General features: G+C 48.3%; 1 protein-coding gene across 2 annotated transcripts in view; it reads right to left on the bottom strand.

Moving 5' to 3' along the window:
• LOC120540025 (adenylate kinase isoenzyme 5-like) overlaps positions 1-19,178 on the bottom strand; it is a 41,770-nt gene that overhangs the window by 8,536 nt on the left and 14,056 nt on the right. For both annotated transcript variants that reach the window (XM_039770471.1, XM_039770473.1), the window contains exons 3-9: positions 15,931-16,086; positions 14,316-14,488; positions 7,756-7,869; positions 7,490-7,678; positions 6,361-6,451; positions 4,912-4,979; positions 3,723-3,765 (exon numbers count right to left, since the gene is read on the bottom strand). In XM_039770471.1, the coding sequence (XP_039626405.1) occupies positions 3,723-3,765; positions 4,912-4,979; positions 6,361-6,451; positions 7,490-7,678; positions 7,756-7,869; positions 14,316-14,488; positions 15,931-16,086 (834 nt within the window). The remainder of the gene's footprint in view (positions 1-3,722; positions 3,766-4,911; positions 4,980-6,360; positions 6,452-7,489; positions 7,679-7,755; positions 7,870-14,315; positions 14,489-15,930; positions 16,087-19,178) is intronic.

Genomic DNA, 19,178 nt, shown 5'->3' with positions numbered 1-19,178 from the left:
GTCTATGTGAGGTTTTCTCAGCGATCCCCCTAACGCTGCCAAGGTTGAGACAAGAAATGCTGTTTATTTGATTTAAGGCCGAGCCACAGTTGATAGATTTAATACAATAAACAATACACTCAGGCTGGGCGTCTATTACTCTCTCCCAAAACACATGCACACTTCCCCGTTGGGCCTGTTCTGATTAGTTACTCCATTATTTCCTAAGTAGTTGTGCTACCTGTGTAAGATGGGCTGAAATGGAAGTAATCAACCTAAACCACGGCATTAAGGTTTGCAGTGCACCTTCTACTGAAACGTACTTTGATAATCATGTAGGAATAAAATGCCTTACACTTGTCATTCCAGCAGATGGCGCACCACAAACCTCTGTAATAATTAAATGCATTACCACAAATGTTTGTGATGCACCATCTGTTGGAATGACAAGTGTAATGCATAGGTCTCTGTTATATGACATTTGGTATGGGATTTGTAAAAGCACTGATCATATCTGTGATGCACCATCTGTTAGAATGGCATGTGCAATGCATTTGATTACTAAAGATGTTTGTGCTGTGCCATCTCTTGGAGTGAGAGAGAGACATGGTAACTGGACGGATATACAGACAACTGGATGAGCACGTTTTTGGGTCCGACGCTAAAGTAGCTGCTGCCTTTGGTGGGGTTTGCAACTGTTTGCTTTTCTTGTTGGTAATTGTTGTTATAAGGATACAATTAGGGGAGAAAAACCACAGAGAATAGGGCAAATCAATAGTTACAGCATAAACCCACATCTTTCTAAATGTCTAATAAATGTAAAAATCCCGCTGGAATTCTGAATAAGAGTATGGCGCACTAATGAAGTGAGTTGAAGTAGACATAAACGGACTTACTGATTGCGAAGTTGATTGGAATAGACACCGGTGTAGCGACAGGGGGCGCCAGGACGGAGTTAGATTTGTAAACTAAACGTCTTTGTGCGCGCTTTTTTCTTTTTCTAAATTTGGTCGTTCTGTTTAAATGCCAAATCCCTAAATTGTGGACGTGCTCTCCTTTAGGAGTTTCTCGCAGTTCAGTCTGAGCAGGATGGTCCGTGATGAGACTCTAAAGGCAGCTCGCTCGCTCTCTCTCGACCTCCCTCCCTCTCTCTCTCTCTCTCTCTTGCTCGCTCTTCTTCCCTCTCTCTCTCTCTCTCACTCGCTCGCTCTCGTCCTCTCTCTCTCTCTCTCTCTCTGTCTCCAGCGGTGACCGCAGCTCAGCAGGGAGGGTGGAGTTTAATCGCAAAGCCCCGCCCCTTCCTTCTCATCCCACCCGGTGACATTTCGGCACGCACGCACACCTATGGCTGGACGCTCCATCCTTTGTTCTTACCAAGTGACCTTTTCTAAAATGATCCAAGCGTGCCATTTTGGGCGACATGACACTGCAGGAATCGGACTTGGCTTTGGAGGCGAATTGACTAAATGCCACAGCCTTCTCAGATCGACCTGAATTTGAACTTCAAAAGCCGTAGGTGTGGGCAGGCACAGTGGTTAGAGGATTGCTACCTCATGGCTCCTGGAATATTGGGGGTTCATTTTTCAGTTGGGGCGGCACGGTGGCGCAGTGGCACTGCTGCCTCGCAGTTAGGAGACCCGGGTTCGCTTCCCGGGTCCTCCCTGCGTGGAGTTTGCATGTTCTCCCCGTGTCTGCGTGGGTTTCCTCCCACAATCCAAAGACATGCAGGTTAGGTGGATTGGCGATTCTAAATTGGCCCAAGTGTGTGCTTGGTGTGTGCCCTGCAGTGGGTTGGCACCCTGCCCAGGATTGGTTCCTGCCTTGTGCCCTTTGTTGGTTGGGATTGGCTCCAGCAGACCCCCGTGACCCTGTGTTCAGATTCAGCGGGTTTGAAAATGGATGGATGGATGGATTTTCAGTTGTCGGTGGCTGTGCGCAGTCTGCATGCACTGAGTAAGTCCTGGCATCACATCCAGGTTTTTTTGTTCTCTAGCCCATAAAATGAAGAACATGCAATTTTAGTAAATGTGAGAGTAATTGAAGGACACCCCTCACGGCGAGAGCGGGACTTGGCCTCGGGTCCCAGGAGCTGTAAGGCGGCATCACAGATTGTTGTGCCACTTTGCTACTCCACTTCTGCAGATTTAACTTTCATTGTCTTGGGTGTTCAAATGAAGCTGTTGGCCACTACTGGTGGGCATTAGTGCCTGGCACTGCAAAGATCTGTGGGTAGTGAAGTGAGGTAAAGAGGTTTTATTCAAAGTCATGGGGGCTCAGTGGTGTTTATCCACACTGGCAGCAACAGGCAACAATGCCAGAACCAACTCTGGGTAGGATGACAATCCTTTGCAGGGCACAACCCTGTTCCATTCATGCCACTGTATGCTAGAATATTTCATGAACAAAAAATTTAAATGCTGGGATTGTGTGCCAATCGCTTGGCATTGTGTACATTTGAGCCCATCACCATTTCTCAGCTCCTCTTTATAAAGATTTGTACCCTTCGCCCCTCCGTCCATCTTCTGGACCCGTTCATTTGTTAATGGGGTCACAAAGAAGCAAAACACATCAGCTGAGGGTGAGACGTCAGTCATTTACAGGCCACAGGCAGCAACTCAAAGCACTGTGCCACAGAAATAGAGACCAGGCAAATCTCAAACCCGGGTCCATGGACCTGTGAGGTAGCAAAGCAAACCAACAACTGGGATGAAGCCCACCTCAAGACCCCTGTACTGTCAGGGAGCAACTCTCCCCGCTGGGTTACACAGGCAAGACATAGGGTGGGCCTGAATTGAGGGTCCTGAGAAGCCCAGGTCACCACAGATATGGGGCAGGACCTCGACCCACCATGCCACTTTAAACAAGCACCAAACCGAGACTGAGCCCCCCAAGTGCATGGAGTTGTGAGGGCTCAGCTCTAACCGTTGGGCTATACAAGCAAAGCATAGGGTGGAATTGAATCGAGGGTCCTGGAGCTGTGAAGCAGCAATGCTGACTGCTGTGCCCCTCGTATAGTAGGTGAGATGAGACCTTACCCACAGCGCAATGTGTGCAGAGACCTCGCTGAACTGGGCAGTGCCCACCATGCTGTGTGTTTGGTTGCCGTCTGCTCGACTACTGGGGTCCATTGAACTGTGAGGTGCTCTTTACACAACGCTTAAGGTGGAAATGAGCGGCCGTTTCTAGAGGTGTAACCTTCTGTGCCACCCAATCTGTGACCGGGCTGAAACTGACCCCAAGTCCGCTGAAGTGTCAGGGTGCAACTGTAACAAACAAACAGGGTGGAAATGAACTGAGGGTCCTGGGGCCGTAAGGTGGCAACGCTAACCGCTGTGCCGCTCATATGCCAAGCAGGCTGAGGTTGAACCCGTGGCCACAGAGCTGTGAGGCGGGATTCCTAGCCCATCTACCACGTAAGCCGGGACTGAACTGTGAAGTTGTGGGGCAGCAGCGCTAACCACTGAGCCACTGTCCTGCTGCGCTGCGTTTTCAGTTTTAGACTTTTAGACCACTTTTGTGATTCCGTTTTGGAATTTCCATATCCGTGGACTTTTTCAGGAACATCAGCCGCCCCACCCCTACCCCCAAAGCCCCCACACCCCGCCATGGCTAATGAAAACCGATTGTACCTTTTTATCTTCATGGAATGATTGGTCACATTTTTTTCTTCCTGGGGGTCTCTTTCCCCATCTGTCGTTTCCAGCCCTCGCAGCCCACCATTAAATAGCATTCGACAGACTTACCCTCTGCGGTTTCTGGTGGGCACGTCATGCAGTCGTGTTCAGCCTGTAAGCAGAGGAGTGCAGACATGCGGTGTGATCAGTCACATTGATTTTTTTCTCCAGTGCAAAAATTAGTTACCCGCAGAGTAATCCTGAGCAGAGACGCGGGGAAGCTGCAGCCGATCCCAGCAACCATCAGGAACAAGGCAGGATCAACCGCTGCACAGGGTGCCAATCCATCACAGGGTAACATTTGTTTCCCTTCCTAAAAATCCCAAATCCTACAGTAGTTAGGGTCTAATTAAGGCCATCACTCCTCGCCATCCCACCCTTTAACTCGGAAATCTGAAAAATGGCCACAGTTGCTCAACCTGTGATTGGGCCACCAGGTGGCACACTTGCAAGCGCCCATTCTGCCCTCCGCCCGTTTCCCTGTCCCAGGATTGTAATTGGTGGAGAGATGCGGTAGGCTGGCGCCCGGCCCGGGATTTGTTCCTGCCTTGTGCCCTTTGTAGGCTGGGATTGGCTCCAGCAGACCCCCGTGACCCTGTGTTAGGATTGGATAATGGATGGATGGATGTGGTGGGGTTGAAGCCCAAGTGACCATCCTTGCTAAGGGGTGAGGGGGGCATGAAATGGAGTGATCCAAAACAATGGACCCCAACCCCCTTGGAGAAAAAGAACAACTATGAGGAGGCAGATTGTGTGATCTGAACATGTAGTGAAGACCACTCTCTCAAGAGGAGTGCCAGGGCAGGCCAAGCCCACTGGGAGAAGACCCTCGACTGGTTCGCCTTGGGGTACTTGGAATTTTCTCAGTATTCCTTGAAGACTGAGGGGGTATGATGAAGACGACCAGGTGTATTCAGCATTATTACCACAAGACCCTCATTGGCACGAGTCAGGGGTGGGTCTGGGGGGCCCATGGTGACTTCATGGGTGTTCCACAAAGGCTTCATATCCTCCAACCTGAGGCCACTCCGCTGATTAGCGGTCAACAGACTACCACCACCTAGTGCATTACCCCAGATGAGCAGAGTTACTGCTGTACTGCCCAATTGTGAGGGTCCGCAGGAAGCGACTAGCAGATCCTAAGATGAGATCAGCTCACCCCTGGGTGTTGGGGTGTCTGAGCTCCACAGAGAATATTAATTAGAGGAATACGACGGAAACGGGATTTGAGACGTGGGTGAACGTTGGCATTCCTTACCTCGTCGTCCGTCTCGTCTGAATCGGAGCCATTCTCCGCTATCATGCTGAGGTCCAGCTCGCTGGCCCCTAAAATGCACAGAATAGACTCTGATCAGACTTCCAAAGCCCACCATCTCCTAGGGATTGGTTTCTGATGCTTTAATGGTCGAAGACTGGTCAGTCCCCCTGACCCCAATACCTCATCCCACATCTCATTAAGGGCTCCTTAGGAAGAGACAGCATGTCAGGTTTGAGTGGGGGGGCAGCAAAAGGAAAGACCCCCTCAGTGTTTTTTCAGCCTCAGGCCATCTCAATTGCTCATTAGAAAGACTGCACAATGCCCAGCGGCCCAGTGTCATCCTGAGTGACTGGCAATGTGCTGTAAGTGACCAGTCATGTAACGTCGAATGCCTGATGTCTAGTCGGGCCGAGGGGTCCACAGACTTAGGGTCCGTCACTGCCAGTCGCCTCTTTAGCCCAATGAATAACCAGGACAGTCGCCATCCCAGACCCTTAAGTGACCGGCTGGCAACAATGACGTCTGTCAGCTGACGTCCACCTGTAATGGTCTCGCTCTTTGTCCCTTTAGGTCTCCCCAGCTCCTCCGTCCATGCCGCTTCATAAGGGATGGATTGTGGTCTTTGGAGACCCCCTGCTTCTTCAGTCCAAACTGACCCAGACAGGTTATGGTGGTGCTACTGGCACTATACGACATTATGGAGTAGACGTTGGGTTTTATACTGAAACCACAGGGCATTATGGGAATGCTGTTTAGAGGGTGATTTATGCACTTCGGGGTCCTGGGAGCCCCTGGCGTTCAGAAGGTGCTGTAGGGGGTTTGGATTTAGGAGGAGCCCAGGTACAGGTAACAGTTTTTCAGTTATGTCACACTGTGCCCATTAGGGTTGTGTGATATACCGGAACTGGCAAAGAAGCGGAAAACCCAATTTTTAAAACGATGCAGCAGCAGCAGTTTGGTACTTCCATTACCAGATGTTAAAAGTCCTTTAACCAAGGGGGGGGGACACCCCTCACACCCTCACCCTTGCTCTTTGAGGTGCTGGAGACTCTGAGGGAACCCTCATTTCCTTACCACCCCCTTTTAATCCAGTGGGAATCCCCATTCCCTCCACACCCTTGCTCACCCATCTACGGTTTTTGGTGTGCTGAAATCTCCATCGGGGGCTCTTTGACATGCTGGAGACTCAACGAGGGACCCTCCCCAACATAAAGGTGTAGCAAGTCAGGGAGCCAAAGGCTTATTCCGTTGCACCAGGTTGGCACGCGGTCGTGCGACTAGAAAAGGGGGCATGGGGTCACCAGTATGAGCTTTGGTCCCATTATGGTAGCAGTGCTGAAGTCTGAAAGTGGGTATCGATCCAACAATAGTGCCTGGTCGATTGCCCCGGGTATGCCAGTGCTCCACCATCCCAGTCCATAATCCATCCCCGTGTTTCGTCATCCTCACCTTCTGCTGGTTCCTTGGCAGGGAAGAGCCTGTGGTCCACAATGACGCAGATGTCCTGGAAAACTTGTTCTTCGTCCCTGCTGGCGTCCAGCTAAAACCAAAGCATGAAGGATACCGAGTCTAAAATGGTGGTGCCAACCCATCAAAGAAAAACCTGCCACAGGTTTGTAACGGCCTGACCTCTGCCCTGTATAAACGTCCCAGTCACCCGTTCGGCCCAGATCGAAATTGGTGTGGTGGGCAAAAAGCAGGGTGGCGAAGCAGAACTCAGCCCAGGCTGGTGGTGCCACGTCATCACAGGGCACAACTTTACCCAGTGCAGGCCAACATCAACATAAAGCACATATTCCCAGGGGGTGCCCGCTCTTTGCCACTTTAAAATAAGTTGAACAGGGGTGAAGACACTGGGCACAGATGGAAGCTGGGAAGCGTCCAAGCAGTTTCTTCCAATTTTGCTCCTAGGGAGGCCATCATGGTGGTAAGAGGGTTTAATAAGGTCGCCCCCCTTGCCCGGGCGTGGCTTCTTCTTTCCGCCATATTGGTTTACCTACATGTTTATGTTTATCGATTGTTTGTTAAGTTAAATAAAATATAAAATTCTGGACTTCACCGGTCTCTCATCGACCAGTCATGTGACCGTGACCCCTGCACTCTTAGCTAAACTCGCGCATTTCTAGTGGTCCCGGAGCCCCCTCTTTTGCAACAGTGTTGTGCTTCTTTCTTGTTTTCATATATTTTTTATTTTTTCAGGTTGTATTTCGTGGGTTTCTGTCTCAGCCGGAGTAGGTCAGCCCTGGCATGGAGGCGAACCAGGTGGTGGTCACCATCTTTGGGTGGCCCCTGCCATTTTTAACGATCACAGACTTTGAGTTACAAACACCAGGGGGCGCTCCTCCTCTCTTACCGTTAATATAAATGAATCTCCTCGCTCGAAACACCGAGGGGCCTCAAACATACCCCGGTTGTTCTAGAAGCTTCTAAACTTTTTTTTTAAACATTTCATGAAGTTTTTTCTGCCCAATCTATCGCCATCAGCGTGTGATGCCCCACCACAGAGGGTAGCGGAGTGGGAGCAGCACCCCGTGGTCCGCTGTCTTGGCCTCCCCACACTCCCCCAGCGGGCGCTCACCTTGACGATGACCTCCTTGTCCTGGTAGTAGCTCACTAGGGGCATCGCGTTCTGCTTGAACGTTGCCAAGCGTCGGGCGATGGCCTTGGGGTTGTTGTCAGGCCGGCCCTGCTGCTCTCGCTTCTCCAGTCGCTCCTTAAGCTTTGAGGCGCCGCACGACAAGAACAGGACGAGGTCCGGCTGGCAGATCTGCAAGAGGGAGAAATGGCTATCTCTCTTGGTTAATGCCCCCGCCACCCCGACCGGACCCCGTGCCCTCCTACTACCTGGTCATCAAAACAGATGGCCTGTGCCACGTCTCTGGGAAAGCCATCGATGACAAAGCCCTTGGCGTCGGAGTTTTGCATCAGCTGCTGCTTTATTTCATTGATGGTCGTCTCCTGGCAATGAGAGAGAAATATGAAAGTTCATTGGAGAGGCACTGCCAGGGTTTCAGGTGGCACTGAAAACCTGCCAGCTACTCCCTATGGAGCTGGGCATACGCTATTTGTCGGGGGCAGAACAGGGACGGTACCCTGTAGAGACCACCATTGATTGGAAGTGTGAGTGAATGGGAGCCACCAGGCGGTGCTGTGCTTTATCATCTTAATGAGGGCACATTAATGGGGCATTGAGGAGAACCCGACTGAGTGATAAGTGGCAGCAGCACGTGGGACAGCGGAAGTCCTGCTATGCATTTTGGTGGGCAAGTCAAGGGACTGAGTGATAGCAGAGACCACTGATGAGAGCTTAGAACTTGCAAAGTGACCCCTCGGTGGGCTCTAAAGGCTACCCAGAGCCAGAATGTGAAATGGGATGGAGGCTCAAGTGCTGGGGTATTGGGGCCAAACAAGGAGGGAGAGAGCTTGGTCATCATGTCGGACAGTGGGCAGGCTAACCCACCTTGGAGTCGGTGACCAGGCCCGAGTTGGTCAAGCCCAGTGCTCGCTATATGGCTGTGAGACATGGACGCTATCTGGTGACCTGACACTGAAGACTGGACCCCTTTGGTGTCTCTTTGGAGGTCCTTGGGCGCCACTGGTTTGACTTTGTGTGGCTCACAGAGTCCTGAATGAGGCACGTGACCTGCAGTGTGAGGGACCGCACTACGGCCATGTGGCACAACTATCCGAGGGTGACCCGGCTCATTGTTGAGGACCAGGCGCCAAGGGGACGCCCACGTAGCACCTGTCTGTGGCAGATAGATGGGTGGGACTGGATCACATCAATGCCCGGGGGGGACCCCGAGCTCTTTCATCGTGTGGCGGGTGCGGCAACACCCTGACCTGACCTGACCTGTGCCCAGCTTTGATCGCGCCTCCCTTGTGCCTTTTTCTTTAGTTTACGGTGATTTCAGTTTGGTGCCATCCCTTGATTCAGGTTTGGGTGGTCCCACCACAATTCACAGTTCACAATTCACAATTCAGAGAGTGGCGCCCGTCTCAACTGCTGTGGTGATTGCAGGGCTCACAAAACTCAAAGAAAGGCTTCAAACTCTTAAAGTTTGTAAATTAGGGAGAGGGGAACCGTAAAAACCCCCGGCCCTAGAAAACAGTCCTAATGATATCAACTCTTTCAGGGCTGATGTTGACTTTTGTTGAAGTTCAGGGGTAGAGGATGGTAATGGGCTGTAAACTGTGACAAACTGTGCCAAAACTCGCCTTTACGTTTTAGTTCGACTCTCTTTGGTTAAAGGAAAGTTAGCTTTGTTGATTTGACTTCGATTCCCTGTGCGTGCATGAATAGTGAAGAGCCAACAGCCTCTAAAATGGCATCAACATCTGGCGAGACTAAAGCAAATGTGCAAAGCAAAATACTCCATGGACGTTTTAAGTATTATTGTTGAATCAGACTCTGAGTTTGATGCAAGTGATCTGGAGATGGATATCGAAAACGAAAGTGAGGTACCAGCATCAGCCTATCGGTCCCCAGCTGAGCGTGGTGCTGAACGTGTTCATGTAGCCGATATGCCTACAGCAGCGTTTGCCTAGGAGGACCACCACTTATGATGACAAGAGGTACAAGCCATATTACATCACACCTCGACTGCCACCGTCGCCCACCTGCTGTGCGAAGACAAAGAGGTAGCCGGTCCGCCGTGCATTTGTAGCAGTGCTACCATTGGTTAGAACTGCATCTCCCAGCAGTCCTTGCAGGGCTGTTGGGGGCAAAGGTGGCCAGAGGGGTTCAAAAGGAGGGCAGGGGACGAAGAGGAGGAAAGTTTTATTTTGGTCGTTTGCTGCTTGTATTTATCTGTGGAACTGCCTGTCGTTTTCCTGCTTTACATCTTGGTGTCCTGGATTGTGTTGTTTGTTGGGGTCTGGAATCATTCGTCTACCTGTTTACTGTTACTGAGGACGTTGTCTGGATTATTTGGCTTTCACGGAAGAAGGCGCGCTCCTGAACCATTCATCGGTCATCATACTTCAGCAATTACCAGTAGGACTGTGTTTTTCCATTTCCCTCGCTTCATTCAAATCACTGGACATAACTTCACCGCTATTATTTCATACATGGACTTTACTGCGTGTTTGTCATGTTTATCTGTTAATTGTAATATCGCCGAAGGGATCAGGGGTGGTATTATTGTTTTCATTTAGTTAATTTAATTTCATTATACTTTTTTGTCGTTTAAGCACCCAGTGGGTGTGTGTCGTACCAAGGCTGGGGTTGTCCCTGGTAATCCTCATATAAAATAAATAAATCACCGTCTTTCTCGACGGTGTGAATCTTAGCGGCTTCTGACCGTTACATTCTTCTGGCCCTCGAGCTCCCCCTGCACAGCCACTGCTGCCAGGGATGCTGAAAAGGCGCCAACAGCAGTCTTGATTTACGTGTGAAACTAATGCATTGTGTGCTTTTCAGAAAACTGAGTTTTTTGGAAAAAAATAGTCAGCCCTCAAAGTGTTATAATGATGCTATTATTCAGAAAGGATATCGATGTACTGATCAGCAGGGCCAACAGTGACACTGAATGGTAGGGACCAGGGGCCTCATGTATAAACGGTGCGTACGCACAGAAATGTTGCCTAAGAACTTTTCCACGTTCAAATCGCGATGTATAAAACCTACACTTGGCGTAAATCCACGCACTTTTCCACGGTACCTCATAGCTTGTCGTACTCAAGTTCTCCGCTCGGTTTTGCAGACTGGCGGCACCCAGCGTCAAAGCAGTGCTACTGTTCCTGTGTGGTTACTCTTTATTTTCATGACGCGGCTTTATAAATACACCGAAACTAACCGCATATTGTTTATTAGTGTAACGCATCTGATTGTAATTAACTCGTAACGATATAATGGACCAGGGAAAAGCCATAGAATTCCAAATATCATAACTGCCTTAGCGTTGTTCCTCTCACTGCACCTTCTTCTTTCAGCTCCTCCCGTTAGGATCATCTTTTTCCATATTACTCTCACTGCACGACTCGGAGTATTTATATCACTGTATCTGAGTGTGAATCACAGCAGCAGCTGATCGGAAAGAGAATTATCGATATACAGCTTCAAGGACACGCCATCTCAGCCACTGCAAAACGTTTCAAAGCCTTTCCTGTACGGACCTCGCGGTTCAGAAACAGTTTAATCCCAAGAACTTTAAATGCACTCAATCAGTTGCTCCTTGTAGAACTGTTTGTACTTATAAGTAGAATCACCTCACTGTAAACTTGCACTACAGTTATAATATCGCACAACCTGAGCCACTTTATAAAGCGCGTATTTACATATGATGACGATATCATTTTTAAGATGAAATGCAGCAAAATATGTTTGTTATATTATACAGGTAAAACTTTAACTTCATTTAAATAATCTTCACTGGGACTGGCGTGAAGGATAGAATAATTAAACATGTACTACGAAGATAGTTCAGTGTTCCTTAAACTTTTTAAAGAATCAGAGCTCTAAGTTTACAGATCGCAATCGGTTACTTGGAGAAAGAAAAGTAAGAACTGCAGTGACGGCCACACCAATACATATTGAATATAAAACAGAAAGAGAAAATAACAACACAGCTAAAAACACAGCGACAAATTTCGACAAAAGTTAAACGCTTGTGTCATGAGCACGAGGCGGCTGTGCAGTGTCTACAATGGGCGTGGCCATCCGCCGTGCATAAGACACCTCACTGACGGGCGGGCGAAGGAGCCACCGATTCTTCCTCTGCCCAGTGCCACCACAAGCCTAGAGCCGCCCCTGATTTACTGCTGCAATAAATAATTTCATCGATGGTCGTGCACAATCGCTGCGCTGTAAAACCCATGTTTAATAACGTGCTTTAAGTCTTAATGACATCACGTATACATCTCAGTATTTTAGTTATTCAGAGAGCTGTAATATCACGAATGTCATGGACTCTGTGACCAGTCGGAGGAAGAGAGCCGGTTTAAGAAGCAAGTAGTGATTCACACACACAGATCACATACGAGTAGAAGATCAAATACAAAACAAAGCATTTAACGTGCTACTTTAATTACGATGTGATTTGAGAAACTGGTTAATTAAACAATTTTAAGATGTAGTTTATGATGTTCTACTTTAATGACAAAATAAACTACGTGATTAAAGGTGAAATTTCGAGACTGAAGTTGACATTTCGTGCTTTTTCCCCACTGTGTGCCTTTTTTTTCTCTGTATTCTAATAAGCTTTCATACGACACTCAGACGGTGGGCTACGACTCGCCTTTTCACGGCGACTGATATCTCAGCTTTCAAGTTTCTCCAACACGCTATGTCACTCGATCAGCTTCCTTTTGTTGATTATACCACGGTTTATTTGAACAAATAGTATGTTTTTCCTTTGCCTCCACTTGGTATTCGCTGAAATTCTTATATTTTCCCCCGTGCTTTTCTCATTGTCTTTTCACAGAAGGCTGCGCTTAAGGGCGATTTATATTGATTTGCATATTCAAATAGGCGTAATTCTGGGAGGAGTTGGGGCGTTACATAATGCGCGTGCACGAGCGTTAGTTTTCACGCTGATCGGGATTTATGTAGCAGAAGGACGTGGAAGTTGGAGTACGCACAGATTCCTGCATCTGGATTTTTCTGTGCATCAGCACATTTCGGCTTTTGTGCTTACGCCATGTTATAGTGCGAGTTCTACGCACGGCGTTATACATGAGGCCCCTGGACAAGATGGAGGCAAAGGTCGAACACCTGGACGTCAACAAGACTGCAAAGATCGAAGTCGAGAAACAAGACGCGCAGAGAATCGTTGACCCTAATTCAGCCGTTGGAACGAGCAGCAAGTCGTCAGCGAGGATGAAATTCGTCAGGTATGAGTGGAGGGCAGCAAAAGGAAAGACCCCCTCAGTGTTTTGTTTGGGGGGCTCAGGCCACTTCACTGACTGCCATCTCAATCGCTCATTAGAAGGACTGAGTGACCGGCAATGTGCTGTAAGTGACCAGTCGTGGAGTGTCGAATGCCCGATGCCTAGTCGGGGAGAAGGGTCCACAGATTTAGGGTCCGTCACTGCCAGTCACTTTGTTAGCCCAATGAATAACCAGGATAGTCGCCATCCCAGACCGGCTGCCAATGTCCGACTGTCCACCCGTAATGGTCTCGTTCTTTGTCCCTTTAGGTGTCCCCAGCTCCTCCGTCCATGCTGCTTCAATAAGGAATGGAGACCCCCCTGCTGCTTCAGTCTAAACTGACCCGGACAGGCTATGGTGGCGCTACTGGCACCATACAACGTTATGGAGTAGACGGTGGGTTTTATACTGACACCAGAGGGCATTATGGGAGTGCTGTTGAGAGGGCGATTTATGCACTTTGGGCTCCTGGGAGACCCTGGCATTCAGAATGTGCCGGTTTTTCTGTCATCTCACACTGTGCCCATTAGGGTTGCGGGTCAGGGCTGTCTCCTCGTGTGGGCACATGCACAGAATCGTTGGCCCTAATTCAGTCGTTGAAACGAGCGCCAAGTGATCAGCGAGGATGCCATGGATTTCGTCAGATTTGGGAATCCGTGTTCATTTGACCGTTTAGTAGACTAGAGCGGAGCGTGTTTGAACTTACCCATAAGCCATTGCGAACGGGTTATATTCCGTCAGTAATTTTCTAATTGCCTTTACTTTGTGATTTGCCCTCGTAACTCGACAATTCTAGAACATTGTGCCACAGCAAATGCAAACTATGACCCCGAAAACATCTAGAATGTGAAAAAGAAAACTCCTTCCCAGTTCAGTCCATGACCGAGAGACCGAGAAACAAGGGGAGAGTTTGGAAAATTATCAACGGGAAACATTAAATCCAAAGAAAGGAACAAACAAAAGGAAAGATAAAAATCCACAAGAGTAAGAATCCAAAAATGACATCCGAACGACGTGAGCAGCAGCTAATGGCTCAGCCGTGATGCCAAGGCCTGCCAGTCCTAATAAAGGCTGAGGCCCCTCCCATAGGCGAGTTGTCACAGGGCTCCGCCCCCTCAGGCTCAACATACCAACAGCGAGGCTGGCAACTAACAGAATTCCCATAAATTACAAAGGCATGAAGATTTAGAAACCTAAACACTGTGCCAATCAGTGGCTTTCAGTTGGCAGAGCTGGACGACTGCTCGGTGGGTTTGCCCACCTACAGGAATGTCTGGGGGTTGCCACAATGAGCTCGTGTTTTGTTGAGTCAGTTATCTAGGAGGCCAAACCGGGATTCTTCCACTTGTGTCTATCCTGTGCCCACCACCCCCTACTCGTCTGTGGTCAGTCCATCCTTAGCGTCGGCCCCCCGCACCCTTTGCTCCTCATCACGTGGTATCTTTGGATCCCCTCAGTGTCTCCTTGGACGCTGCCCAGCCACACGTGATTGCTTCCTCGACAGGAAGTGCTCTAGTGCCACCCAGAGACTGACCTGTGGTGCCAACTCCCCGTTGGTGATGATTTTAGCAATGAGACCCCACTTCCGGTTGCTCGAGGCGCTGTGTATCATCTTCTGCCGAAGGACCTCGCCCACGGAGATGTACACAAAGCCGTAGCGCTCCGCCGTCTTGAGGCTCTGAGTGCCCTTTCCGCTGGCTGGTCCTCCTGGAAGAAGAGCAAAGGTGTTAGAGGCCGTGCCCTCGGCCTACACAAATACTAGGGCTTTAATGTGGTACCCACTATGAAAAGGCACTATATAAGTAAGTGTGATCGACGCGCAGTGTGCCCATCCATCTGGCTGGTCCTTGTACTGTAGAATAAAAGCATGGTGTCAGACGCCAATTCACCCCCTTATTGCTCACCTGGCATGCACCCATACAAGTCATAATCTCGATTTGAGAATTGCTGCATAAAAGAATGTTTGAGTGAGGCTGAGTTAGGTGGGCCTACTCGGGGGGTATCTTAGCTGGCAAAGTAGTGCCCTGGGGACCCTGTTTTGAGACCAAAACCGAAACATAATAGGCATCAGAAACATTGTGAACCCCGGACAGTGCCCATACGTCAAGACAGCCCTGGATTGGCATGATGTTAGATGCCAGTTGCCCCCCTGGCGTACGCACACTCTTATACATAACTGGCAACTTCCTGGTCATCCATGAGCCATGGCCTCATAGTGTTTTGGTGGCAACACCGAACGTCGCCTGTGCCGATGCCTTCCAAGTGCGGAGAGGAGCGGTTGGTTGGGTGTTCCTTCTGATTTGGCCAAAGTGTCGGGAAATTCAGCTACTCTTCATTGTTTTCTCTGCTTGTAACTTAATTTATTATATCAGTTTTACTGTTATTATTGCCAACGCTGTTGGAGATGGCGTCATGTGGCTCATGGCATTAATGAAACAAGCAAGGAAACACGCAGAGCCCCAGTCCTCCAATAAAGGTGGCTCTTGCAGAATAAGCCTAACATTTCCATTTTGCCATGTGCTTCAGTGTCTTTTTGTCGTATTGTTTCTCGTTCTGCGTCACTGATGTGCCTCCTGTGTTTGGTCTGATGCTCCGGAGATGTTGCTGCTGGTGTTCCCATCACCGTTTTTAGCACTGAATTTTGCGTCCATACCATGTGAGGACAGGAGCACAGGGCGATTGTGCTGGCGTTTGTCTGTCTTTGTCACATGCGCATATTGTATCCTGTACTTGACGCTCAGCAGATGGCGCTGCTGTTCTTCCTCCTCTGATATGCGGCCTCAGCAATGCACTTTACGCTCAGCAGATGGCGCTGCCATTCTTCTTCCTCTTGCTGTGTGTAGCTTCAGCAATGCACTTCATGCTCAGCAGATGGCGCTGCTGTTCTTTTTTTTTCTATCATGTTAACCTAAGAAAGAGGCACGCCCTAACTTTCCTGAAGCTGCTACAACTCAAATTCAGCATGTATCGTTTCACACACTTTTGATTAAGACCAAGATCAAAATTCTAGCCCCAATTGTTTGTGAGTAAACGTGTGACAGACTGACCCAACCCTCCGCATTTGTATAAATACAGAAGACCGTGAACGAGCTCACAAGTCATTTTGTATAAAGGGACAGACATGTCCACAACAACAGGGCTGGACTCACCAATGATCAAGATGATGCGAGGCCTGGGCTTCTGGGGGTCGAAGATAACGTACTCGGCGATGAGCTCGTCGGTCTCGGACAGATCGGTGTCACTCTCGATGGACAGCTGGTGCCCAAGCTGTCGATCACCACGAGGCAGGACCGCACTGCTACTCTCTGCATGGAGGACATAAAGATGGAGAGAGAGAGAGAGACGTGCAAATCATTCTTCGACAGATTTCAGTTTTTAAATTTTAAATAAATTTTCACACTTTTCTGAAGACATGTCACTTTGTCATTAAAGGTGACTGAGTGTAGACTGCTGGGCAAAAATGTCAAATGTATCCATTTAAAATGCAATCAACACCCCAATAAAGTGTGCAGACAGTGACGGGGTCTCGGTAAACTCTGATTCCGCTGCAGTTTCAGCAGCCCCATGCCAAGCTCAGACTGGCATCCCTTATTGTATGGCGCCACTGCGGATTTTCTATTTTGGGTCACATTGCCAGTAATGTGAATTTAACTTTATTTAAATGTCAGATGTTAATGTGTGCATTTGTTAGTAGTATTGTCTGGAATTTACTAGTAAACTTAAGATGTCCGTTAGCCCGCTTCATTTTGTCCTTCAGACGGGGAGCTGCAGTGCCCAGCGGTACGGGCGTGTTGTAGAATCGATCGATAAAAGAGGACAGACATGAATGAACTTTGATTCTGTTTACGTAAGAGTGAGGTGGCATCGTGGTGACCATAAGTGTTCGGTCCTTCGCTCTACGCCAGGAGGTCACATTTATCAGGCGTCTCAGAATTACTCAGGAACTGGACTAACAGGCCGATCTCAGAGTAGAACGTGACAAGCAGCCGTGAAGCGCAATACGGCGGGGACGAGGCGCGCTTAGCCGCGAAGAAATGACGTCATGACATCGCGACACGCCGAGCCGTGCGCTTCACATGGAACTTTATCACATTTCAGCTCATAGACATACTGTATATAGACAGACGCCGCATTCACTGTGTTACCCTGTCGACTCGATACGTCAGCGCGTCCGCCCTATTGCGAGTGGCAAAAGTGCCATTTTAACTAATACAGGTAGACGTGGAAACCGGGTTTTCTGATGAAAAAACTGTAACGTTTAAAACAGTATCGTTTACATACAACAGATTTTGGCGAGTCGTTTAAATGCAATTGTTTATATCCATTTATACAATAATAATGGTGATTATTAAATAATAATTATAATTTTTATTATTAAATAAATTCCTCCCATATAAGTAACATTTCTCGGACTGCCTTCTTCCATCTCTAAAACATTTCTAGACTTCGTCTTGTTCTTACACAACACAGTACTGAAGTATCGGTTAATGCCCGAGTCACCTCGCGTATAGTTTACTGTAATGCACGTGCGTGAAGCATCTTTATCTATTACTTCACGCCATAGCGTGCCACTCGCAACATGGCGCCGACGTTGACGTACGATGCTGTTGGTCATGCGCCGTCTAGTAATTCTATGTCTATGTTTCAGTTGACAGCGTGCGGCTTCTCTGCGCAGATGGAGCGATCAGGCAACACACACATTTTGTTACCAATATCATTCCGTGCCAGTCAAACCGACATTTCCCTACGAGTTCTTTGTTGTCCAGCGTTTCCAAAACTTTCTGCTTTATCCATTGATGTGCGCGCCGATCTTTGCCTGAACGCCATCTTCTGGCCGCTTTTAGCGAGTTGGGACAGCCCGTGAGTTCCCCATAATCCATCCATCCATCCATTATCCAACCCGCTATATCCTAACTACTGGGTCACGGAAGGGTCTGCTGGAGCCAATCCCAGCCAACACAGGGCGCAAGGCAGGAAACAAACCCCTGGCAGGGGCAATCCGTGCGACGTTAATTTAGTTCCCTAAACTAGAGAATAATTAATAAAATTCTCCGACTCCTAAGAGTTGCACCAATTTGCCTCACTCTGAGGTTTTTGTGCCAGTTTGGACCATTTCCTACTTTGAGACATTTGATGAATACGGGCCAAGGTCTAATTCTCCAAGTATACTGTGACACCAACTGGATAAAACGAATAGCAAGATACAAGTTACTGTCTGTTCTCAGGGAGAGGGAGAGAGGGAGAGAGAGAGGGAAGGGAGAGAGAGAGAGAGAGAGAGGGAAGAGAGAGAGAGAGAAAGACAGAGAGAGAGAGAGAGGGGAGAGAGAGAGAGAGAGAGAGAGAGGGAGGTTAGCACCAGGCGCTGATAGAGCGCATTGCCACACCCACCACATGGCAAATCCCAGATTAGGATCCGAGGGCAGCCATGCGATGGGTGACACCTCAGCACCACACTAGTTCAGATGGAATGGAACAGCGTGAGGTTTTCTTACAGCGCCTGGAGTGCCAATCCTGCCACCAACCCCCAGGTTTTCCGTGCAGGTTAGAGGGCCTTCTTCAAGGGCCCAACAAAGTAATCCATCTTAATCAAAGAATAAGTGTCTGTGTGTCTGTCAGGTGGACATGTCTGTGACATTCCAACAGATGGCGCATCACAATTCTAAAAATAAAATGCTTTGGGTTTGTCATTTCAACAAATGCCACATCACAAACATTAATACTGTTTGTACAAATCCCATACCAAATGGCATATAACAGAGACATCTATGATGCATTTGTCATTGTAACAAAGGGTGCATCACAAACATTTATATTAATAAAATGCATTGCATTTGTCCTTCCAACAAATGGCGCATCACAAACTATTTTAGAAATAAATTGTTTGTCATTCCAATAGATGGCGCGTCACAAACATTAACACTGCTTTTACAAATCCCATACCAAATGGCTTATAAATGAGACACGTGCATTGCATGTATCATTCCAACAGATGGTTCATTACAAGAATTTTTAGAAATAAAATGCATTGCAATTGTCATTCCAACAGATGGTGCATCACAAATAATTTTAGAAATAAAATGCATTCTGTTTGTCATTAACACTGTTTTTACGAATCCCATACCAAATGGCATATAACAGGGACATACGCATTGCACGGTGTCCTGCAAACCTTAACGCTGAGGCCTACGTTGGTTACTTAGACTTTAGCTCATCTTAGACGGTTACGTTTTTCATATTTTCTTAGCCCAGTGTCACTTTTACTGCATAGTAAGTATGAGACTACATTAGAGCTACCAGCTGTCATGACCCAGAGTCCCAATGCACGTGTCCCAAAACCGCTTCCAAAAATGCCCACATTTGGGTGGCATTTCATGTAAAACCCTGGTTAGATAAGCGA

The sequence above is a fragment of the Polypterus senegalus genome, chromosome 12 (genome assembly GCF_016835505.1).
Source record: "Polypterus senegalus isolate Bchr_013 chromosome 12, ASM1683550v1, whole genome shotgun sequence".
In the NCBI taxonomy this organism is placed as follows: Eukaryota; Metazoa; Chordata; class Cladistia; order Polypteriformes; family Polypteridae; genus Polypterus; species Polypterus senegalus.
Note: the sequence above shows the minus strand (reverse complement) of the source record. Positions and strands in the feature narration are given on the sequence as shown.